A 22,422-nucleotide genomic window follows, 5' to 3' on the forward strand; every position below is an offset into this window, starting at 1 on the left:
CATGGCATAGGGCCTAGTTATCTTCGAGACCGCCTGCTGCTACCGATGACCTCCCATCGAACCGTGCGCTCCCACAGAGAGGGCCTCCTCAGGGTGCCATCAGCCAACAATGTAGGCTGGTGACCCCCAGGGGGAGGGCCTTCTTTGTGGGGGCACCTACCCTCTGGAATCAGCTGCCCCCAGAGATAAGGAGAATCCAAGACCTCAGTGCCTTCCGCCGTGCCCTTAAAACCCACTTTTTCCAGCAAGCCGGGCTAGCTTAAGAAGAAATTTTTAAATGTTTTAATTGGTTTGTGATTTTTAATTTTTGGGCCAAATTTATATAGATTTTAATTGTTTTTTAATATTTGTATTTCATGTTCTTAATTCTGGCTGTACACCGCCCTGAGTCCTCAGGGAGAAGGGCGGTATATAAATTGGAAATAAATAAATAAATAAATAAATAAATAAATAAATAAATAAATAAATAAATAAATTTGCAATACAAAAGTTACAAAGTTCAAACTAAAAAAATATATAAAACCAATAAAAAGAAAAGATATAGTTCACTATAATGCTACAGATGCAAATAGTAGAATACTTATATAAAAACTAATAGAATTCTAAAACTAATTTAAAAATCATACAAAACTTCTATGATCAATAGATTAACAAGGTGTACACTGAATTATATATTGGTAGCATCCTAAGGATTAAAAGAGTAATTTCCTCCATAAAACAAAAGCAGCCGAAAAAAATATTGTCTCTATATGTGTGGGGGGGGGGGGGACGGGACAGGAGGTGGAGTTACTTGAAGAAGATGTTAGGATTCTAGTCCCACAATAGGAAGCAAATTAAATTGTTCTCAAAACAAACAAAATTGCTATTCGCAAGGGCTTATGAAAGGTAGGCACAAGTTGCTGTAAAAAGGACATCAGACAAATAGTCTCAGGTTCAGCTGGAATGCAGTTGCATGTTAATTCTGCAAAAGGGATACAAAACTGAAATGAGAAAACATTAAAGTAAGCTAAAGAAAAAGTTCCACAGTGTGTTGAGCAAGTATTAAATAGATCATTTCCTGGCATAAATTATTTCTTATTCATATTTTGCCAGTATCAAAGACCTACCATATTTTCCAGACTATAAAATGCATGTTTTTGTCTCCCAAAAGAGGGTGAATATGTCTGTGCGTCTTATAGACCGAATATTGCTGAAGCCCTGCCCACCCGCTAGCCCTTTTTTTGCCTCTGCACGCCTCATTTTCGGGCCTTTTTACGTCCTTTTTCAGGCCTTTTTTTAGCCCATTTTCAGGGTTTTTTCAGCCCGTTTTTGAGGCTTTTTTCAGCCCGTTTTCGAGGCTTTTTGGCCCCTTTTTGGGGCTTTTTTCAGCCTGTTTTTCAGCTTTTTCGGCCCATTTTTTCAGCCCATTTTTGAGGCTTTTTTTGGCCCGTGTTCAAGGCTTTTTTTGGCCAATTTTTTCAGAAAAAATGAAAATTTATTTTTATTTTATTTATTAGATTTGTGTGCCACCCATATTGTCTTGCGGTGGTTTATAAACAAACATAGCAAGCTACTTCGAACAACTCTCTTAGAAATAAAAGTTTGTTAAATGTTTGTATCCACATACAATATGTGAGAATCAAACATCATCTTAGAAATGGATTTAGCTTTATGGCAACAGATAGATTCTTGCCAGTTTTGGTTTGAAAGAAGCTTAATATGGCTTTTGTGCAGTTATTAATTTTATCAAAAATATATTAAATTTGTTCACACCAGATTTCTAAGGACTGGAATACTACACCAAGATACTTGGAAGATGAAATCTGTCTAAGATGTTATCTCCATTGATATTTGTGGTATCTCAATGCTTTGGGATACATAATTTGTAAGCCCTTTTTCTCTAGAATAATCCATAAGAGCTGGTAGATTTCTTCTGAAGCCAATCCAATTTGGAAGGAGAGTAGCTATGTCATCAACATAAATAAGCACAGGCAGCTGCCTATTATTCAGTTTAGGGGGATGGATTCTACCTTGGTTAAAGCAGTAAGCATTATGGATATCTGCTACCACACCTAACTTGTGTAATTATTTTTTGCAACATCATAATTAGGCAAAATAACCTCTGATCTAAAAAGGGATGAAACAACTTCCATTAAAATCTTTCCCTAGGAATAGTGTCAAAGGCTGATTTAAATTTTTTTAAAAAGTAAAGGGAACAAGTATAAACATGCTAGAAACTGTAAAACAGCACACTGATCTATTATTCACCTGTCCTTCCTAAAACCTGCTTTGACTAAAAATTTATCCTAGGCAATCCAGAAATTTATACAACAGAAAGTTTTCATATACTTTATACAGAATATTTAGAAAATTAATTGGACAATAAGTTTTGGGATCCATATTATTGCCATCTTTTGAAATGATAAAATTCCAATCTTGAGCATTTGTACTGTGTTATTAATAAATTTAAGTTGATAAGTTTAAATAAAACTAATTGAGGAGACCACCTATCCACACTATTTTTTAACATTTTAGCATGTACCAGGTTACTGCAAATGGTTTCCCAGTTTTTAATTGATTTGTTTAACAATTTCCAAATAGGAGACTGGTAGCCACGGTTTGGAAATGTAGGTTACGCAGATCCTCAAATTTTTAACCAAAATACTATGAAAAATTTGCTTCCCATTTTTCCACATATCTATCCACAAGCCTAGCCACATGTTTCATTTTTAGAAGACACCTACTCGGATAAAAATATGTATAATCTATTTATCTAAAAATAAATTTGAAATATTATTTATAGAACTATTGCTTACCTTATATAATTTCAATTCATATATATATCAACTAACTAGACAATATAGTCCGAATTGGTGTCCCACATATATGCAGGAAGAGAAAGAAAGCCTGAAAATGCTCTTGCAGAATGATTACCCATATCTAGTGTTTGAAAATTTAATTCTGGGTAGAGTAGAAAACAAAAGGCAGACTTTCTTCTTTCTTTTCATCATGGGAGAAATAAGGTATAATAAGTCCCAGACTGGAACTATTGTCATAGTTAGAACAGTTATAGAATGGTTGTATTAAGAAAGCCACGTGGCTTTTGAATGAAGATCTATGCCAAATCCTGATAAACCTCCACTTCACAGATGCAACATAGCCAAGGAAAAATCTACACCAACAGAATTTTCTGCCAACACGGAAGTCTACCCAGGAAAGTAGAAATGTCATTCTACTGTCATTTATATCTCTATCTCCATTTACACTAAAACATACCAGATTAGTTTTTTTTCCATAAACTAAATTTACTATGATTTTTTAAACTGGATGGTTTAGATTACAACTCTCCAACAAGTAGAATGTGTTGAATGTTTGGAATTAGAAAAGATAGCTGTCTGCTTAGCTACTTTCGATTTCCAGATATCTAGAATATATTTTAGGGAATTACATCTTAATTTCAGAAATAGCACTGCTAAAGGCTTCTTTATTTATAGAGTAGGACATGAAATGCAAAGTTTAAAAAAATCCTCCTTCTTACCTTTCCACAACCAAACTGATTGCTTGAGTAACATCTGGGTTTGCAACCTGGAGACGTTTCCATAACGACCATACAAATTCTTTATCAGCCTTAATAAAAAAAAAAACATGAAAAAGATTAAAGATGGCAACTCATCAGTTTTAGCTGGCATTCACTACTACTGATTGTGGTATACTCCTGGATTGCCTCTGCCAGTGGTAAGGCTGTAATAGAAATAATAATAATAATAATAATAATAATAATAATAATAATAATAATAATAATAGAATTGTCTTCTCATGAGATATTTGGCTGCTCAAAATATGAAAAAGCTAGTTGGATGTTTCAAGGTTGAATCTTGTTCTAATACTTCCTCATATCCACATACATATGTTGGAAAATATCATCTGGAAATGTGTCTGAAGCTTCAGGGTAATTACTAAACAATTACTGAACAATATCTAAATGGTTTTGATGAAACAAAAATTCTAGAATAAATATTCTATTAAATATTTTGATTATGAAAATATATGATTTATTGTCATCTGATTAAGAAGTTCTGAAGGATTTTAATTTTTTTCACATATTTTATAAAATGTTTCACGCCATTAAGTCTTAATAACATAGTCTTGAAACTTGTTCTTAGGTTCTACTAATATCATCTGAAATAAAATTGCACTTCTAGTCTGAAATTGGCAGAGCAACCCAATTCTATAGCTGTCAAAGCCTAGGATGTATCAATCTTCAAAGTACCCAAGGACTACTTAGCCTACCAAGTGTATGTTAACAGAACAGAAAGGTGATCGGAAGTCTGTCTTGAGCAGTTAAAAATATATCTGTACAGATGTCATTTGGAAGTTTCCCCAAATTTTCTTATTAAAAATAAAATTACTTACTCTACCACTGCATGTCAAAAACATAATCTGCTCACTGTTGGGAATATGTATGAAAAATGGAAAAAGACAGGTATAAAACATAAAATTTAGAGTGCTTTGAGAACTATATTGAAAGTGAGATGCTCTTCCCACTACACAGCAAAGCATCTGCAATGATTGCAGGTCAAGTTTCATACTGAAAAAGACCATTTTGAAAGAGAAAAACAATGGAATTGTGTTTCAGTCAACAGTGAAAATAATTATACCTCATCACCATCATGTTGACATGTGGCAATAAAGTACAATTAAGCATCTGTGTCTTGCTAATACTAAATATGGTTCTGCCATCACCATGAGAAGAGAGTAGATTCTGTGTCATATTAAAAGGTATGCTCTCTCAAAATAATCTAAATATTTTTTCATAATGTGTAGACACAAATTTTGTAATAACAAGGCCATTCAGACATCAGCAGTTGAGCTTTCCCTGGAAAGTTTTGACCAGATTCTCAAATAGACTATTTCTGATGGCTCACTCTATAAAACAATATTGAATAATGCCATTACTTTCTCAATTTAAAAGATTTACAGCGTTTAAGTATTAGAATGATCAACTGACACAAACACACCTTTGAATGTTTATAGGAATCACTAGTTCGAGTGCGTTTCCCCTGGGAGCAGAGTAATTCTGCTACATATAATCATGTCAGATATAAAGATACTTTAGATTGATTATTGACTGTAATGGTGAAAGGCCAGGGGAAGGAAATGAGACACAGAAAGATATTTCTTTTTTAAAGTGTATATTAAATTCACACAATCTTTTTATTCTTCGTGCATGTCTCTACCTCTGCACATTGTTTTGGGACTATTAGTTAAATCTAGCTAAAAACTGAAATCCTAGACTACAAGGAGGTGGGGATGGGGGTGCGATATTCTGATTCATAAATGATTTGCTGAAAAAGATCCAGCAAACGGTATGTGCACAAAACATGATTAAAAATTATTTATCCACAGTTCTGGACTTGGTAAAGATAAATCTGATAAAAAGAAACAAATACCATATTTTTCGGAATATAAGACGCACCGGAGTATAAGACGCACTTACCTTTTGGGGTTTTTTTTTAAAAGGTTTTTTTTATTTTTTAGACAAACACACATACAAACATACAATGTATTTTCTTTGAACAGAGTATTTAGCTGGTTCACAAATTTAAACAGTGTTTAATCATTTCAATTAAATTTACAATTTCTATATTTCCTTTTTGCCATATTTATTCCTCATCTGTTTTTTTAAAAAAACCAATATTACCCTTCATCCTCATCTCTAATCTTAATCAAATTCAATTTTCCCTTCTATTCTATATTATACCCCTTCCCATTGTCATCTATTTTTATATCCATCCTCACATTGGTTAATTATGTAATATTACAATTGTTTAATACAAATTCAACATTTTAATATAAATCAGTTATATAACTATCTTTTTTGTATATTAATCAATATGAACATGAATATTCCAATTATTTTCATGCAATCCAATTTCTTACAAATCAATTAATTATATTTACCAATAATAATAATAAACCAAATAATTTTCCCCTCTTATGTTATTCATTTTCACATCTTAAACTCTCGCAATAACCCACATAGTTTTGCCCATATAATCCTCCAAATCACAACTTAATCATTTCTACTTTCATCACAATATATAATTAAAAATATTTCAATCATTACAATTTTTTCTTTTGTGTCTAAAATCTTGAACTCTCCTCTTTTGCCCTAAATTTCCCATTGTTTGCACCTACCCTTTTTGGTGAGGAAAAAGAAGAAAAAGTAATCTCCCTCTGCCTCTGCCTAATTTTGCCTCATTGCAGGAAACAGCAAACAGCCTGCTTTACTTTCAGTTTTGTTTTCAGCATAGCTTGATTAGCACAAGGGAAAAAAAAATCTGCTCCAGCAATTTATCTCTTTGAAGCAAGTAGCAGAGCCTGCACAAAACAACTGAGAGCAAATCAGCTGAGAGTCGGGAGGCCGATCTAATCAACTTGTGCTAATTAGTCTATGCTGAAGCTGAAAGGAGCTGTTTTTTCTTGCTGTTTGCTTGAAAGGAGGTAACTGCTGAGAGGCACAGGCCAAAGGGTGGGGGCCAGTGGGTGGGCAGGCTACATTCGGTGTATAAGACCCACCTAAATTTTCACCCCTGTTTAGGGGGGAAAAGGTGCGTTTTATACTCCGAAAAATATGATACATAACACAAATACCAGTATTGCTAATCAGAGGTACAAACATGACCATGAAGAGAGGCCTTGAAGAACATCATACATGAGGTGGAACCCACTGTGTTTACATGTTCACACAGGTAGCGCTAATAGATTTCTAAAATTGAGTGCAGACCAAAAATACATTGTATTTAAATATGCATACTACTAATTTTCTGCAAAGAGACACTAGAAAAATGTGAAGCATTATTTAATGCTTTTCTAGTTGCTTCTAGATGAGCTGTTTTATCAGGAAAAACAGAATACTGATACAACTTTCTAAACTTGGGACCAGAAGAGATTATTTAATTTTCTCTCCTGCTTGGTCTGATAATTGTAATGCCTCATGAGGCCATTCACATACAAAAACTCCTGCTACTATTTCTCCAGTTTTCTTAAAAATTCAAAACATAATTCGACCTTAATCTTCTTTAAATTGTAGCTGACGAAAACCTTCTTAAGAACAGAGTAACAGCATAGAGGCCTTAGGCAAAAACTAACTGCCCAGTTCCAAGCAAATACTTAGCCTCTACGGTGACGGAACATATGGTAAGGGTGTGGCTAACTGATGAGGACCAATCAGTCCGAAATACATCTATATTAGTCTCCCAATAGGCAGCAAAATGCATGCTTGCTGTCTGAAGAAGCCTAGGATAGTGGATGTGATTTCACTGAGCTATGGCTGCAATTTGAGAATGGACATTGGTCTTACCTGATACGTCCTTTCTCTGTCAGGAGGAAATGGCAGTCAGACTGGGGAGATGCTCCGTCTAATGCATAGGACCGAGTCTGCCAATCAAATTGGCTCTGCCCTCCTGGCCTTCTCCAGTTGTTCGGCGAGGGCAAAAGCGCAGACTCAGGTGACGTGTCTTCCTGGAATTATAAAGAATTAATAAACCACCCCTCCCTGCCCAAAGCCCGGATAGGACTCTGCTGGGTGGGGCTGACTGCTGTTTCCTCCTGACAGAGAAAGGGCGTATCAGGTAAGACCAACATCCATTCTCCTGATAGGAGGGGAAAGGCAGTCAGTCTGGGGACATACCAAAGCTCCAGGTCCCCAGGGAGGGAGAAGTCCGGATCCGGCCGCTGTCAGGAATGATGAACTGCCTGAAGGACCCGTCGGCCAAAGACCACATCCGCTGATGCGAAGGAGTCCACCTTATAGTGTCGTATGAACGGGCTGAGGCTGGTCCATGTGGCGGCCCTGCAGACTTCCTCCAGAGATGCCTGGGTGGACCAGGCCACCGAAGTGACTTCTGGTTGACTGCGCCATGATGTGGTGGGGCACCGGAATACCCGATTGTTGGTAGGCCATGGCGAAAGTAGCTCTGATCCACCTACCCAAGGTGGGACCTGGGACCTGGGAACCGATGGATGCCGGCAGAAAGGCAATGAAGAGAGCCTCTGTCTTGTGGATAGGAGCCGTCCGGGAGATATAGATCTGTAGGGCTCGGCAAACGTCCAAGGTGTGCCAGGATCATTCCAACCGATGAGACGGATGGGGACAAAAGTTTGGGAGAATGAGCTCCTGAGCTCAGTGGAAGGTGGAATTTATCTTAGGGAGAAAGGAAGGGTTGATGCGGAGAACAACCCTGTTGTTGTGAAAAATACAGAGATCTGCTCGGATAGAGAGGGCAGCCAATTCCGAAATGCGACAAGCTGACGTGATCGCAACTAAAAACGACACCTTAAAGGACAGCAAGCAAAGGGAAACCTGGCACAGAGGTTCGAATGGAGGAACCATGAGAGCTTTGAGGATCTTGTTGAGGTCCCAGGTAGGGAAGCGATGTACAACCGGAGGGTGAAGGTTGGTGGCTCCCCGGAGGAAACTCCGGATGATGGGATGTCTGGAAAGGGAGTCAGTAGACCTGCACGCCAGGACCGAAGCGAGGACAGCTACCTGACGCCGAAGGGTATTTGGAGCCAGGCCCTTCCCAAAGCCATCCTGGAGGAAGTATAAGACGTGAGTGATGGTGGCCGAAGTTGGCGAGACAGAGGACTTGGAGCACCATGAGGAGAAGGAACGCCAAGTGGAATCATAGATGCGGGTTGTAGACGGTCGGCATGATGCTTGAATGGTGGAAATGACATCTGGTGGAAGGTAAGCCACATTTAAAATGAGCCGCTCGACCGCCAGGCGGTCAAGCGCAGCCACTGGGGATCCAGATGGTGCAGGGCTCCCTGAAACAGGACCACCTTGGAGGCCGGGATGCGCCAGGGTGGCGCCACAGACAGGGACATTAAGTCCGCGTACCACGGCCGTCTGGGCCAATAAGGGGCCAGGAGGATAAGCTCCGCTCCCTCGTCGAGAAGTTTCCGAATCACTCTGGGGATCACCGGAAGGGGAGGAAAGGCATACAGCAGACCAGCTGGCCACCGGCTGTGGAGGGCGTTCGTGTCCTCGGCTCCGGGTACCTGGTGAAATATCTGGGAACCTGATGGTTGAGGGAGGAAGCAAAGAGGTCCACCGAAGGATATCCGAACCTGTCCGTTATCTCCCGAAATAGGTCAGGCGATATGGCCCATTACCCCTGATCCACCAGGTTCCGGCTGAGGGCGTCTGCTTGGATGTTTGCAGAGCCAGAAATGTGATCCACCTTGATGGAATTCAGATGTGTTTCGTCCCATCGTCCCAGAAGAAGGGCCTCCACCATGAGGGCCTGGGAGTGTGTGCCCCCCAGTTTGTTGATATGGGCCTTGGCAGTGGTATTGTCTGTGAGGACTAGAATGTCCTTCCCCGCAATTTGATCCTGAAAGTGGGAGAGTGCCTGGCGGACAGCCCTCAACTCCAGCAAATTGATATTGAGGAGGCGCTCTTGTGCGGACCATTGACCCTGGGCCATGTGATGGAGTAGGTGGGCACCCCACCCCGTAAGGCTGGTGTCGGTGGCGAGTTGGAGTCGAGGAGGTTCCCTGTAAGAAGAGCCCCGAGCTATGGCGGTCGAGGTCCACCACTGGAAGGATTGAAGCACCTGGCTTGGCAGTTGCAGACGGACGAGAGAGGTGTCGTGTCTGGCCCTTTGGAAGGGCAGCAGGAGCCACTGAAGTTCCCTGCTATGTAATCGAGACCACAGCGTGATGCCAAAAGTAGACACTATCTTGCCCAATAATCGGGAGAGTTTGAGGACTGTTGCTGTACCAGTGGACAGGCATTTGTGTGCTAAGGAACTCAGGCTAGCCTGACGATTGGGTGACAGGGAAACATGGATGATTCCGTGTCAATAAGGGCCCCCAAATGCAAAATACGAGTGGAAGGGGAAAGATGGCTCTTGGGCCAATTAATAGAGAACCCGTGGTTCTATAATGATGATAGTACCGTGGAGAGGTCCCTATGTGCCTCAGAAAGGGAAGATGAAAGAATTAGAATGTCATCTAAATAAAATTGAATTTGGATAGAGTGAGAACGGAGATGACCGATAAGAGCGGCCATAATCTTCGTAAACATCCTAGCGGCCAAGGAAAGGCCAAACGGGAGAGCTTTATATTGGTAATGTTGTCCCAGGAAACAGAAACGGAGGAATTTACGATGGACGGGCAATATGGGCATATGGAGATAAGCCTCCGTTAGGTCTATGGATGAAAGGAAATCCCCTGGGCAGATAGATTCAAGGATGGAAGAAAGGGACTGCATCTTGAACCGCCAATATTATATACCAGTTCAAGGATTTGAGATCTAATATGGCACGCCACCCACCCGAAGTCTTCTTGACAATGAAAAGGCGGGAATAGAACCCCTGGCCCCATTGGGAAAGGGGAACGGGCTGAATGGCCTCGATCTGGAGGAGGTGTTCAATGGCCGCTGAAACTAGTCCCCTTTTGGTTCTATCGTGCGATGCCGGGCATGAGATGAAACGAGAAGGAGGAAGGGAAAGGAATTCTAAGGTAAGGCCAGAGGAGATGATGCGCAAGACCCAGGAATCCTCAGTAGAGGATTCCCATTGAGTGGAAAAAGGGGACAAGCGACCACCTATGGGAGGGGAGGGGGGAAGATTATCTGGGTCTTCTATAGGTACGGCCCCGCCCCCCATATGGGAAACGCTTAGGAGGAAACCTGGTGCCTTGCCTAACCTGAGATTCCTGGAGAGATCAGGACGTGAAGGGCCGTTGAAAACGAGGCTGGAATGGCTGCAAATCGGAGGATCGAAAGGACTGGTACCATGTTGGAGTCTAATACCTTGAGTCAACGCAACTGGAGGCTGGAGGTAGGACCTTACGTCTATCGCTCGTCTCGACGAAGAGAGGATCCAACGAAGGACCGAAGAGGTTGCCAGAGGAATACGGAGTGGAAGCAAGTTGCCATTTACTACGCATATCTGCTTGCCAATTGCGGAGCCACAGGAGCCGATGAGAGGCCACGTTGGAACCGAGAGATCGTGCGGAGAATCGAGTGGCGTTGAGCGTTGCATCGGCCGAATATTCCAGAGCCGCCGATATTTTATTTAGGTCTTGGTGAGACCTAGTGTCAGATAGAGGGAGGTGAGCCTGGAGTTGTTTCAGTCAGAGTAGGGCCGCCCTGTTGAAAAACGAAGCTGATGTGGACGCCCTGATGGACCAGACAGTAGCTAGATGGCCCTTAAGGAGCATCTTCTCCACTCGCTTGTCCTCCGGGCGGAGCGAATCATCGGTAGGACCTGTAGGATGGGAATTGTTGGTGAGGGCCATGATGGGAGGATCCACAGCAGGAGGTTGGAAGAGGTCCGACAGAGAAGGGGCCGAATTGTAAAGGCGTTTGTCCAGTCCGTTGGGACTGGGACCCGCTCCCGGGAGGGACCATTGGCGCTGGAGAACGTCAGTAAACAGCTTTGGGGCCGGAATGGTTTCGGGATCTACAGTAGGTTCTGTGAACATGGCTGTTGCTGGATCAGTCAACGAGGAGGTGGGAGCTGCTATAGGAGGTTCTCCCAAGTGGGTAGTGGCAATAACCTTGAACAGAAGTGAACGGAAGAGTTGGGACCTGAAAAGGCCGATGAACGAAGGCTGGTCTGGACACAAACCTTCGTCATCAGTCCAGGCCTGATCAAAGGGTCGTCTACCTCACAACCAGAAGTCTGATCAGCTGAGAGTTGGTAATCTGCCTGATCTTGTTCAGAAAGACCATCCTCCAACTCCCTGGGTTGCACCTGTTGAGGGGCACCAGGAGAGGCGTGTACAGTGGCTGGCGGAAGACACTGAGCTAGGCTCTGTCTTATTGCCCTGGTTATGATGGCTTCCAAGGCCTCAGCCATGGGGGGAGGTGGAAGCGCCTGAGCTGGAGCTGGGTCAGAAGCAGGTGGTGGAGCTGGAGCCCGCTGTTGGAATGAGGTATCAGGATCCGGAAGGTCTGGAATACCAGGAGGCTGTCTGGGGCTGGGTCTATGGGAGGAGCAGCTGAAAGGTCAGGGGATAACTCCCGCGCTGACCTGGAGGAATCCACATTGAGATTGCAGGCAGGAACCTGTCTGGGGCTAGGACCCTGAGGATCTGCCTGTGCCTGAGCCTTAAGGAAGGCTTTTTCTATTGCCTTATGTCTCCTTTGATCCTCTTTAGAGGAAGAGGAGATGGGGGGAGCAGAGGCAGGGTTCTTCCCTCGAGCTCTCTTAGGTGGGGGAGGCAAGGCAGATGAACCCTCTAGGGGGTCGCTAATCTGCCTGTGCCGTCCAGAAACCTTCTGGCGATCAAAAGCCTTGGATCGCATGGCGGCCGCCATTTTGAAATCGCTCCAACAGCAAAACAATTCTGAGGTAAACTTACAGTCGGCTGTAGACAAGTAAAACGGCCCTGAGGCATCCAGAGGAGGAAAGGGACAGGCCTGAAAGGTCGCTAGCCGTCCAGCTATTAGCGCGACTGGTGCGCCTGGCAAGGATCCCCTCGAGCTGAGGCAGGCTGCCTCACAGCTAAACTCCGTAGATCTTCCTGGGAGCTATAAATTAACAGGAATCTGAAGCCTGTTAAGGCAGTCTGCCAGCAGGCAGATGCAAGCCGATCCCAGCTGTCCGATGGAAAGTAGAGTTGAAAGAAGTTGTGAGAGAAATCGGAATGCTGGAAGACATGTCCATCCAGCATAGACCGAGTCGAACAACTGGAGAAGGCCAGGAGGGCGGAGCCAATTTGATTGGCAGACTCGGTCCTATGCATTAGACAGAGCATCTCCCCAATCTGATTGCCGTTTCCCTCCTATCAGGAGAAACTTGGTTTACGTAGGAAAATACCTGGTTGAAGAAAAATACATAAAAAAAACCTACGATAAGAGAAGAAAGCAAATACTTAGCCTCTATGGGGAGGGAACATATGGTAAGGGTGTGGCTAACTGATGAGGACCAATCAGTCCGAAATACATCTATATTAGTCTCCCAATAGGCAGCAAAATGCATGCTTGCAGCACATTCTATGCAAGTAGATAAAATAGGTACTATTTTGATGGGGAAACAAGTTGTACTCTTGTACTCTTTCCTGATTGCGGTACCCGCTTGCAGGGCAGTTCCAAGAAGGGAGGAGGATTTGGGTGACACTGCAGGAAGAGCCACTCATCTTTCTCTCTGGTGAGAAGCTCCAGCCTATGGCGCACCTTGGGAAGCATGTATGTGTTTCCTATAACACGGCTGGTACCTTGGCAAACAGAAGACGACAAAGAAGAAGAAGACGGAGGAGGAGGAGGAGGAGGAGGAGGAGGAGGAGGAGGAGGAGGAGGAGGAGGAGGAGGAGGACGACGACTATGTGAAAGCCTTGACTCACCAAAACCATAAAGGTAGTCCTCAATTTACAACCATAATTGACCCATAATTAAGGTTGCAATTTGTTGCAGTTAATGGTCAAGGCATCACATGGTTGGACCTGATTTTTTTTTCTGGTGTCACTTTGCTATAAATTCATATGAAATTAGAAATCCATTGGTTGACTATTGGTCCAGTGAAGACTAACAGTAAATAGACCAGCAAAGAATTGGAGGGAAATGCAGCATGTTCTCATTCAAATATCCAGAAATGAATGAGAATGATTGCCTAGTGCAAATCTACTTAGAAAAAGGCCTGCTTGTTTCAAACATATGGTTTAAGCATACATTTATTCATGTGTACAGACAGTACAGGAATAAAAGTCTAAAAGCATGGCTGACTGGACTGTTTATGATGAAAGATTGAGAAAATTAGTGAAGGATATATGAGTAAGAGTAATAAAGACGTTCTGAACGAGAGATAGACCATTGTTTAGTAGTGTTAAGAATAGATCTTGGGGAAAAATGAACCTAAAAGAAACATAAGAGTGAAAATACAATAAAGAATGAAAGTACATTGGCAGCAAAAAAGAAAAAAATATGAGTCCTATATGAAAAAGGTATTAAAATACATTAATTTCCCAAAAGAATTAATGGAAAGTGGCTGAAAGGAAAGCCGATATAAAGTTGCTTGAATCACAGTGAAAAGAATTGTGTTACAAAGTGCCACAGAAATCTGGGGAGTTAAATGGGAAATATGAAAAAGGATGCTTGGTAGAATGATGAAGTGAAAGAGGCTGTAGATGGGGGGAAATGCATCTAAAATGATGATTGCTGCAAAAACTGAGGAAATATATTGTACATTCAGTATAGAAAAGAAAAAAAGGCTGCAACTAATGTAATGATAGAAATAAAAGTGTTTTCAAATTCGATGAAAAAGACTAAACACAAGAGCCTCTGACTGAAAGAATGCACTTAAGAATATACTATTTGGGTTATTTCAGATGAAACTGAAGTGAAGGAATGCTGAAAGGATTATTTTAGAGATATGTAAAGTAATTACAATGATATGCAATAAATGTAAATGATTATTCCAAGATGTATCCTCCCTCACTTCTCTTCCCCCTCTTCCTCCCCACTGTTTTCCTATTTACTTTCATATTTTGTATCTTATTTTATAACCCAATAAAAATGTTAAACTAGAAAAATACATCTGAACTAGTATTTATAAACTATAATTAAACAATGTAGGATGAAGATTATATATCAATTACGTGATACTAAATTGAACTGCTTTACTTAAAATGTTATACAGTATAACAGCACTTCATTTATGTATTCTTCTTTGTAACTATGATATTTTATTTTGAAACTGTGTATTTAGTAGTATATCCTAACTTGAATCTGTGATTAAATTTATTCACACAGTACTTGGAAAAGTCATATTCATAAAATTTAGCTTATTTTATTAATCCATTAAAAAAATCAATGACCTGAACCATTTCCAAGGTTCAGGTATAGCAATAAATCATAGATGGTTAAAAACTGAATTTCAGTTTCCTCACTGCAGTGCCAAAGACAAGATATTATGGAAAACAGGGAAGAGCCACACATTAACGTTTAAATAAAACGTATCTCCAGTCTCTTGCGGCCTCCACACAATGTTTTGTGGCTTGAAAATTCCCTTTCAATCTGGTGAACAATTGCTAAAATCAACAGTGTGCTTTTATCCAGTTTGAAGTGGGAAACACAAGAATATAAGCTCTGGAATGGATATAACACAGATTTAAAAAAACAAAAAAACCCAACTCATTACCCAAGCCTACAGAAAATCTCAGAAATTGTCAGTTCCACCAAAATGTCTGTAGAATGGAACCAACTATTTTGCAGCATTAATCCCCCTCCCCCCAAAAAATACTCATCCCTGTAACAGGACTCTGGTAAGTACCATGTCCAACCATAGCCTTAATCAAGCATCCCTCCCTCCCTCCCTCCCTCCCTCCCCCCCCTCCCTCCCTCCCCCTCTCTCTCTCTCTGTGTGTGTGTGTGTGTGTGTGTAAAAAGTTAAAATCTCGGGTGTTTTCCCACGGCATTAAAAATCTGTTGGTTGAAATACTTAAAATCCTGGCTAAAATCCCAGTTTAAAATCCTCCAAAATCCCAACAAAACACTTTGTAAGGTCTTTTGAAACTCTGGCTAAAATCCTAACCAACACTTTAAAAGTTTTCTTTTTGGCAACGTTTCGACAAGCTCACTAACTTGTCATCATCGGGCCCCTACTTTCAGTTTAGAAGCTGTGGAAGGAATTAAAAAGTACTGTGCTATGCAATATGGATGTACAAAAGTTTGGCTGCTGGAGGCTCACTGTTTATAATTGCTTGTTTTGATCAGTCACATTGTTAAGATAGAAGCATGGTGATGCCATCAATGTATCAAACATCCAATTCTGGGGCATCTTCTGATAGTTGGAAGATTGTTTTGAATGTATTAGAACTAAACAAAGTCTTATACAAAACAGTATTTGGTGTTTGGTAGAGGTTTAATGCCGTGAATTGTCTACCCTTGCTAAACAGGAAGCCTAGCTCAAAAAAACAAATCTACCAATTCACTGATAATATGAATGCAGAAATGTTAAATTATGTCTATCCCCTGAATGTTCTGTAAAGAGAAATTAATTTTGTAAATCTGAGTGCCTCTTTAGATATTATTACGTGCCACTTTTCCAACTTAAATATGGAAGGCAGTATAAATCTTAGGTCTTTTGGATTATCGAGTATACTTGGATTTTAGTAAGGCATTCACACCCTATATCTTGGTAGCATACCTACCATCCACCTACAGATGGATTAGTAACTGGCTGACAAACTGCACTCAACATGTAGTCATTAATGGTACATTTTCAGTGTAGGGAAATGAAGGGAAGTAAGCAGTGGGGTACCGCAAGGTTCTGTCTTAGGCTCAGTACTCTTCAATATCTTCATAAAAGATTTAGATGAGGGAATAGAAGGGGAACTCATGAAATTTGCAAGTGACACCAAGCTGGTAGGAATACCTCAGAAGATAGAAGCTCAAGATCCAGAAGGATCTTGAGTCTTGAACACAGTGCCCTATCTAACAAAATGGCATTCAACATAGATAAAAGTTTTACTTAGGCAAGAAATCTGTATAGGTACAGATTAGGTAAAATTTGGCTTAATGCCAGTAACTGTGAGAGGGATCTTGGAGTCCTAGTCGACAATCATTTAAATATGAGCTAGTAGTGTGCTGCAGCCTTCGAAAAAGCCAATGAATCCTAGGCTGCATTAACAGAGGGATAGAATCAAGATCATGTGAAGCCTTAGTACCACTTTATAATGCCTTGGTAAGACCACGCTTGGAGTATTGCATCCAATTTTGGTTACCACAATAAAAAAAAAGATGTTGAGTGCAGAGAAAAGCAACAAAGATGATTGGGGGCTGGAGACTAAAACATATGAAGAACGGTTGCAGGGATTATGTATGTCTAGTCTAGTGAAAAGAAGGACCGGGGTGACATGATAGCAGTGTTCCAATATTTGAGAGCTGCCACAAAGAGAGGGGTCAACCTATTTTCCAAAACACCAGAAAGCAATACAAGAACCAATGGATGAAAGCTAATTAAGGAGATAAACAACTGTTAGAATTTGCAGCAATCCAACCAGCGCACAAGTAAATAATTCAGCAGGATTCATGTATAAATGAAACTTCTTTATATACAGTAATATAAATCATGATGCATGTATACAATACCCATGCAGCAGAAGCCAGAACCAGAATTCACAGAAGCACAGTCTCACAGAATCATTCTTATATATATACAGATCAGTGAAGCTAAGCCACACCCAGGCTCCGAGCTGTCTGACACTGCTCTCAGTCACCAAACAGTTCCCATTGGCTGACTTGTTGTTATGGCTCTCCCCGCTTTTGGCATGCAATGGCAAAAAGGTTAGGCATCACTGGTATAGAGTCTCCTGCTTGAGCAGTGGTTGGATTAGAAGACTTCCAAGGTCCATTCCAGCTCTATTCTGATTAATCGATTATGTAAACCAGCGGTTCCCAACCTTTCTGGCTGTGATTTTTGAAAGATAAGGTATAGTGGTTCTGAAATAACATCCGTCAGGTCCCAGTGATTTATATTTGTCAAGATCAGACAAGTGTTCTATTACCATTTTTTGGTTTATTTTAATTTTTATTTCTAGTCTGTCTTTTATGATTATGTTTTTTGGGATTTAAATGGATTCCTGTGTACCACAGGTAGGAAAACAATGATGTATGTCCATGAATACAAACAGGATAGCTTTAGGACTGTTCCAACTATATTTACTTACAGAGCAATTACACTATCAAATATATATTTTTAGGACTGAAAATTTAATTAAGCAATTCAAAAAAATGTTACTATGTAATCCAACACTGTCTCATCCAGCATTTGTTTATTCCAGTTTTTCCATATTAGTGCTCATATATCTAGTGTGATACTGATAATTCCTAGTCATAATGCTCACTACTTTTCTGGCCAAGAATCTATATTGTTTTTCCTTGTTTTTCTTTCACCACATCAATGAGAGAGACAGTACACTTTAAAACATAACAGGTGTTAAGAGAAAACTAAGTCATTCACTAATATGCTTCTGAAAAAGGACCAATTCCATACATATTCCTTTTTTCAAATAGGAAAGAATTTTCTGCTGTCAGTTTGTCATGAACAACCAATGTAACTTACATGAGGGAGGCAGCCTATTAAAAACATTCGTGAGCTAGGGGTGTCTGTGGATGTATTCACAATTTGGCACTGAATTGTTTGCATCAGTATTTTCTGAAGGTAATACTGGAAAATATTATCAGCCTCAAAATAGTATCTTATTGAAGAACCTCTGATATTACAATGAAGAGATAAAGGATATAGTTTTATAATTAAATTATAAATTTAATCATGAGAGCTGGATAGCATTCAACTGTTTTCCTAAAATGCTCATACAATATATGAAATTGCTGATCTCTTAATAAAAATATGCAACTTATCACTAAAATAAATCTTCCTAGCAAAGGACTGAAAGGTAGCCAATGCAGCATTGTTTTTTTAATTTTTTTTTTTAACAAAAGAGATCCAGAGGGATCCACATAATTACAGAGCAGTCAGTCTAACATCTGTCCCAGATAAATTCATGGAAAACAGGGGATCCCCTAAGGATCTATATTGGTACTGGTGCGATTTAACATATTCATAAATGATCTGGAGTCAGGAGACAAATAGGTTTGCAGATGACAGGAAATATTCATAATAATAAATGCATCTTTTCAAAAGGTTCTCAAAACTATCTGACTAATATTGAACATGAATAGATGCAAAGTTGTATTAAATATTAAAATATTGATTAAATTGATTGTGGATACTAAAATGTTACTGAAAAGGGAAAGCTAGGTGTTAAATTTAGAGATGATTAGGAAACGTACTAAAAATAAGTATCATTAACATTGCCTGGTGCTGGTAAGGTAAAAGTGTTGCGTCAGAAATACTTATTTAAAATAAAAATAATTTTGGTACATAATCAATATCAATTTTGTTAGATAAACAAAACTATCTCATAGTACTAAAATTTCAAATCAATTTAATTGGTAACAGATTAGAACAGGTAAAAATTACATTTACAGAATCAGTGAAACAGAGTTCCGATAACTTTAATTTTTTTTTAAAAAAAAAATCAGATACGATTTATTATTGACTTTTGGGCTTAGAATCTCCAAGTTCAAAAATTTTTGGTCTCTTTGCCATTATTAGCCCAGGCGTTAAACTATATTTTAGTTATATTTACAGTATGTCACAGAAGTGAGTACACCCCCTCACATTTTGTAAATATTTAAGTATATCTTTTCATATGACAACACTGAAGAAATGACACTTGGCTACAATGTAAAGTAGTGAATATACAGTTTGTATAACAGTGTAAATGTGCTGTTCCCTCAAAATAACGCAACACATAGCTATTAAAGTCTAAACTGCTGGCAACAAAAGTGAGTATACCCCAAGTGATAATGGAATGGAATATTTTACTGCACAATACAGAAAATATCCCGCCTTCTGGAACATCTTGCCTCCTGAGATCCACACCCACCCTTTGGTCTTCCACAAGGGCCTGAAGATCTGACTCTGCCAATTGGCCTGGGATCCCGATGGGACATGTCATGTCATACTGAAAATGGTTAATGGACTAAAAGAAGATTCTACCTCTATTCCATGTGTATCTTGCTTCCTTCCTCACCATCTTTGTAAATTTTAAGGTTAATTTTAATGCTAATATTATTGTGATATTTTAATGTTTTATTCTTTTCTTGTTATAAGCCATCTAGAATTGCCTCTTGGCAAGATGGGTGGCATGTAAATTTCATAATAAATTATTAAAAGAAGTTTCATTTTTTATTAGATTGTAACTAACTACTAGAAACACTTTGGAATATTGTTAAGCTTAATTTGTTGAATAAGCCACAATTTACCAGTTTACATAACACATTAAGCCAAAAAGCTAAGCATATTATATATTCAATTAATATCCTGTTTTGATTATATTTATAAATCACTCAAGGTGGTGAACATATCTAATACACCTTCCTCTTATTTTCCCCACAACAACCACCCTATATATAGTGAGTTGGGATAACAATTTAAACTGATACATAAACTGAGGATTACACGTATGCAAGTTATGGCCATGCTACTAGATAGCAGCAATGTAACCTATTCCTAGTTGTTTTGAAATTTCAGCATGACAGTCCCTTGGATGAACTTTGGGCCAATCAACTCGTTATTCTACTAAAATCTGTTTCATAGTATTCTAAAATGAGCAAGAAAGCAAGATACCAAATGCACTTCTTTGAATTTCTTGGAAAAAGGGGCAATATAAAAATAAGATATAAATGTCCCTAACAGTTATTCTGAAGTATATTTGCTAATTTAAAATTATCCTGTTCACACAGGTATGATACAATCTCACCATTATCATGCGCAGGTGATGCCCTTCTATCAATTATTTAGAATCTTAGAGGTAGCCACTTCCAAGCTGTGGAATCCACTCCCTGAGGAGTTGCATTAGCCACTATTTCTCTCTGCCTTTAGAAGAGCTTTTTTTGTCAAGCTTTTATCCTGTTAATGAATTTCAACATTAATTTTAATTTATTATTCAAACTCACTGTATATTAGTTATTGTCAATTGTATATCATATTTGAAAGGAAAGGAGGAGCACTGATGGAATAAATAAATATGAATTGAACTCCTTATTTGTGTTTGCCAAACCTCAATGGTGCCAACCTAAATACACCTTTAAAAAATTTTCTTCAAGTGAAATCTATTGTATCTAAGCTAGAAAGTACCAATTAGAATTGTATCATTTCACTGCTTATTGTGAGAATGTGTACATACTTTTGGAATTTGTCTTTCCATCTGGCAGAGCTTAGCAACCAGTTTTGCTGGCAGACGCTTTAAAGGGGGGCATAATTTCCCCCTATTTGGAGGATTATGCCTAACGCTGAGCACCATAGTTCAAAAGTGTACATACAAGGTGGAATGAATTCAGAGAAGGGCTATTAAGATGGTCAGCGATCTAGAAACCAGGCCATATGAAGACAAGCTAAAAGACCCTATATATTTAACTTTCAAAAAAGTTGACTGGTGAGCTATCATAATAATCTTTAAATATCTAAGGGACAGGAATGGCTCTATCATTTAAAGCCAGAGGGCAGGACCAGAACCAGTAGTTTAAATGACAAGCTAAGTCATTCAACTTAACTCTGAAATTATTTGTTGTTTATGTATCAACTTCCCCACTGAAGTCAATATTTCAAAATACGAAGCAAAATTGTGTAATTGCTATTAGAAGGCTCTAAATTGGATTCTTAGGCTGGTCAAGGCCATGGAACTTCTATTTACCTATTTTCTTTTATTTATTTTTTTAATCCAATCCTATCTTTAAAGAGAGCAGCTAGAACACCATCATTAACCTTCTGTAAACTGCTTGCTCTTTTTTTTTATTATTTCATTTTTTTAAAATTCGGTACGGCCGCCCATTTCACAAAAAGTGACTCTTGAGCGGCATCATGGGCAAAGTTAAAATCCAGAAGGATTACCCACATGAAGCAACAGGGTTTTCTCTCTTCAGAGGCTGGATAGCTCTACGTCAGGGATGGCTCTCTTGGAGTTTGACTTGCTTGCTTGAGCAACCTAAAAGAAATTGACTCTTTTGAGGGGTTCACCATTGTGTTGCGGGGAAGAACTTTAACAGCCCTCAACGCTAAAACTGTCAAAGCAAGCAGTTCCCCCAATCCAGAATAGGAATATATACTATATATTAATATAATTAGTAAGATTAATATATTATGTAATATTGATATACTAAGGAGCCTAGGAAGATGAAGCCACAAGATGAGGCATTGACTGACACCCAGAAACCTAACGGGGAAGCGCTTTAGTATTTATCTGGAATTTCATAACTGGCAGTCAAGCTTATGGACGTCTCCCCTTTCTTCCTCATTGTCCCCGAGAGCCGTGAGCAGCCAAGTCTCTGGTCCTCCTCTCGGCGAGGGTCTCCATCCTTCCCCCTCGTCGGTACCAACCTGGCACTGGTTCAGCTCCTCAGTCAGGCTCCTGACTTCTTCCTCCAGCACAAAGATCCGGGATGCTGCCGCAGAAGCCGGATCCTTGCGTTTGGAAGAAGCCATGCTTAACTTGGACCGCGCTTGGATACCCTAAATATCACTTTTCACGTGCGTGTTTACCGACTTTCTGTGGGAACCGTGAGGGAAAGCGACGGAGGTAACTAACAACAGGGGGAAAACAAAACAAAAACAAATCTTTGCAGACCGCCCGACTTAGGCGCCATAAGAAGATTACAAACGCTCCCGAGAACCAATGAAACAAAAGCTTTCCCCGAGGCACCGCCTCCTCCTCCTCCTTCTTCTAATACCCACCCCAACGTCCTCTTTCTAAAAAAAAAAAAAATTCAAGTAAGAACATGCGGGTGGCGCTATGAACCACAGAAAAAAGGACGTAATGTCAGGTGGTCGGTTTAAACGAGTGAGCGGCAAAAGGCGGAAG

At 39.9% G+C, this 22,422-nt stretch overlaps 1 protein-coding gene across 1 annotated transcript in view; it reads right to left on the bottom strand.

Annotated features, from left to right (window-relative positions):
- CNTLN (centlein) overlaps positions 1 to 22,046 on the bottom strand; it is a 214,719-nt gene extending 192,673 nt beyond the window's left edge. Inside the window, exons 1-2 of the mRNA XM_070935540.1 lie at positions 21,942 to 22,046; positions 3,518 to 3,606 (exon numbers count right to left, since the gene is read on the bottom strand). Coding sequence (XP_070791641.1) covers positions 3,518 to 3,606; positions 21,942 to 22,046 — 194 coding nt within the window. The remainder of the gene's footprint in view (positions 1 to 3,517; positions 3,607 to 21,941) is intronic.
- Between the last annotated feature and the right edge of the window lie 376 nt (positions 22,047 to 22,422).

This window comes from Pituophis catenifer, unplaced genomic scaffold (assembly GCF_029215685.1).
Source record: "Pituophis catenifer annectens isolate HBS135680 unplaced genomic scaffold, rPitCat1.0.hap2 SCAF_2, whole genome shotgun sequence".
Lineage (NCBI taxonomy): Eukaryota > Metazoa > Chordata > Lepidosauria > Squamata > Colubridae > Pituophis > Pituophis catenifer.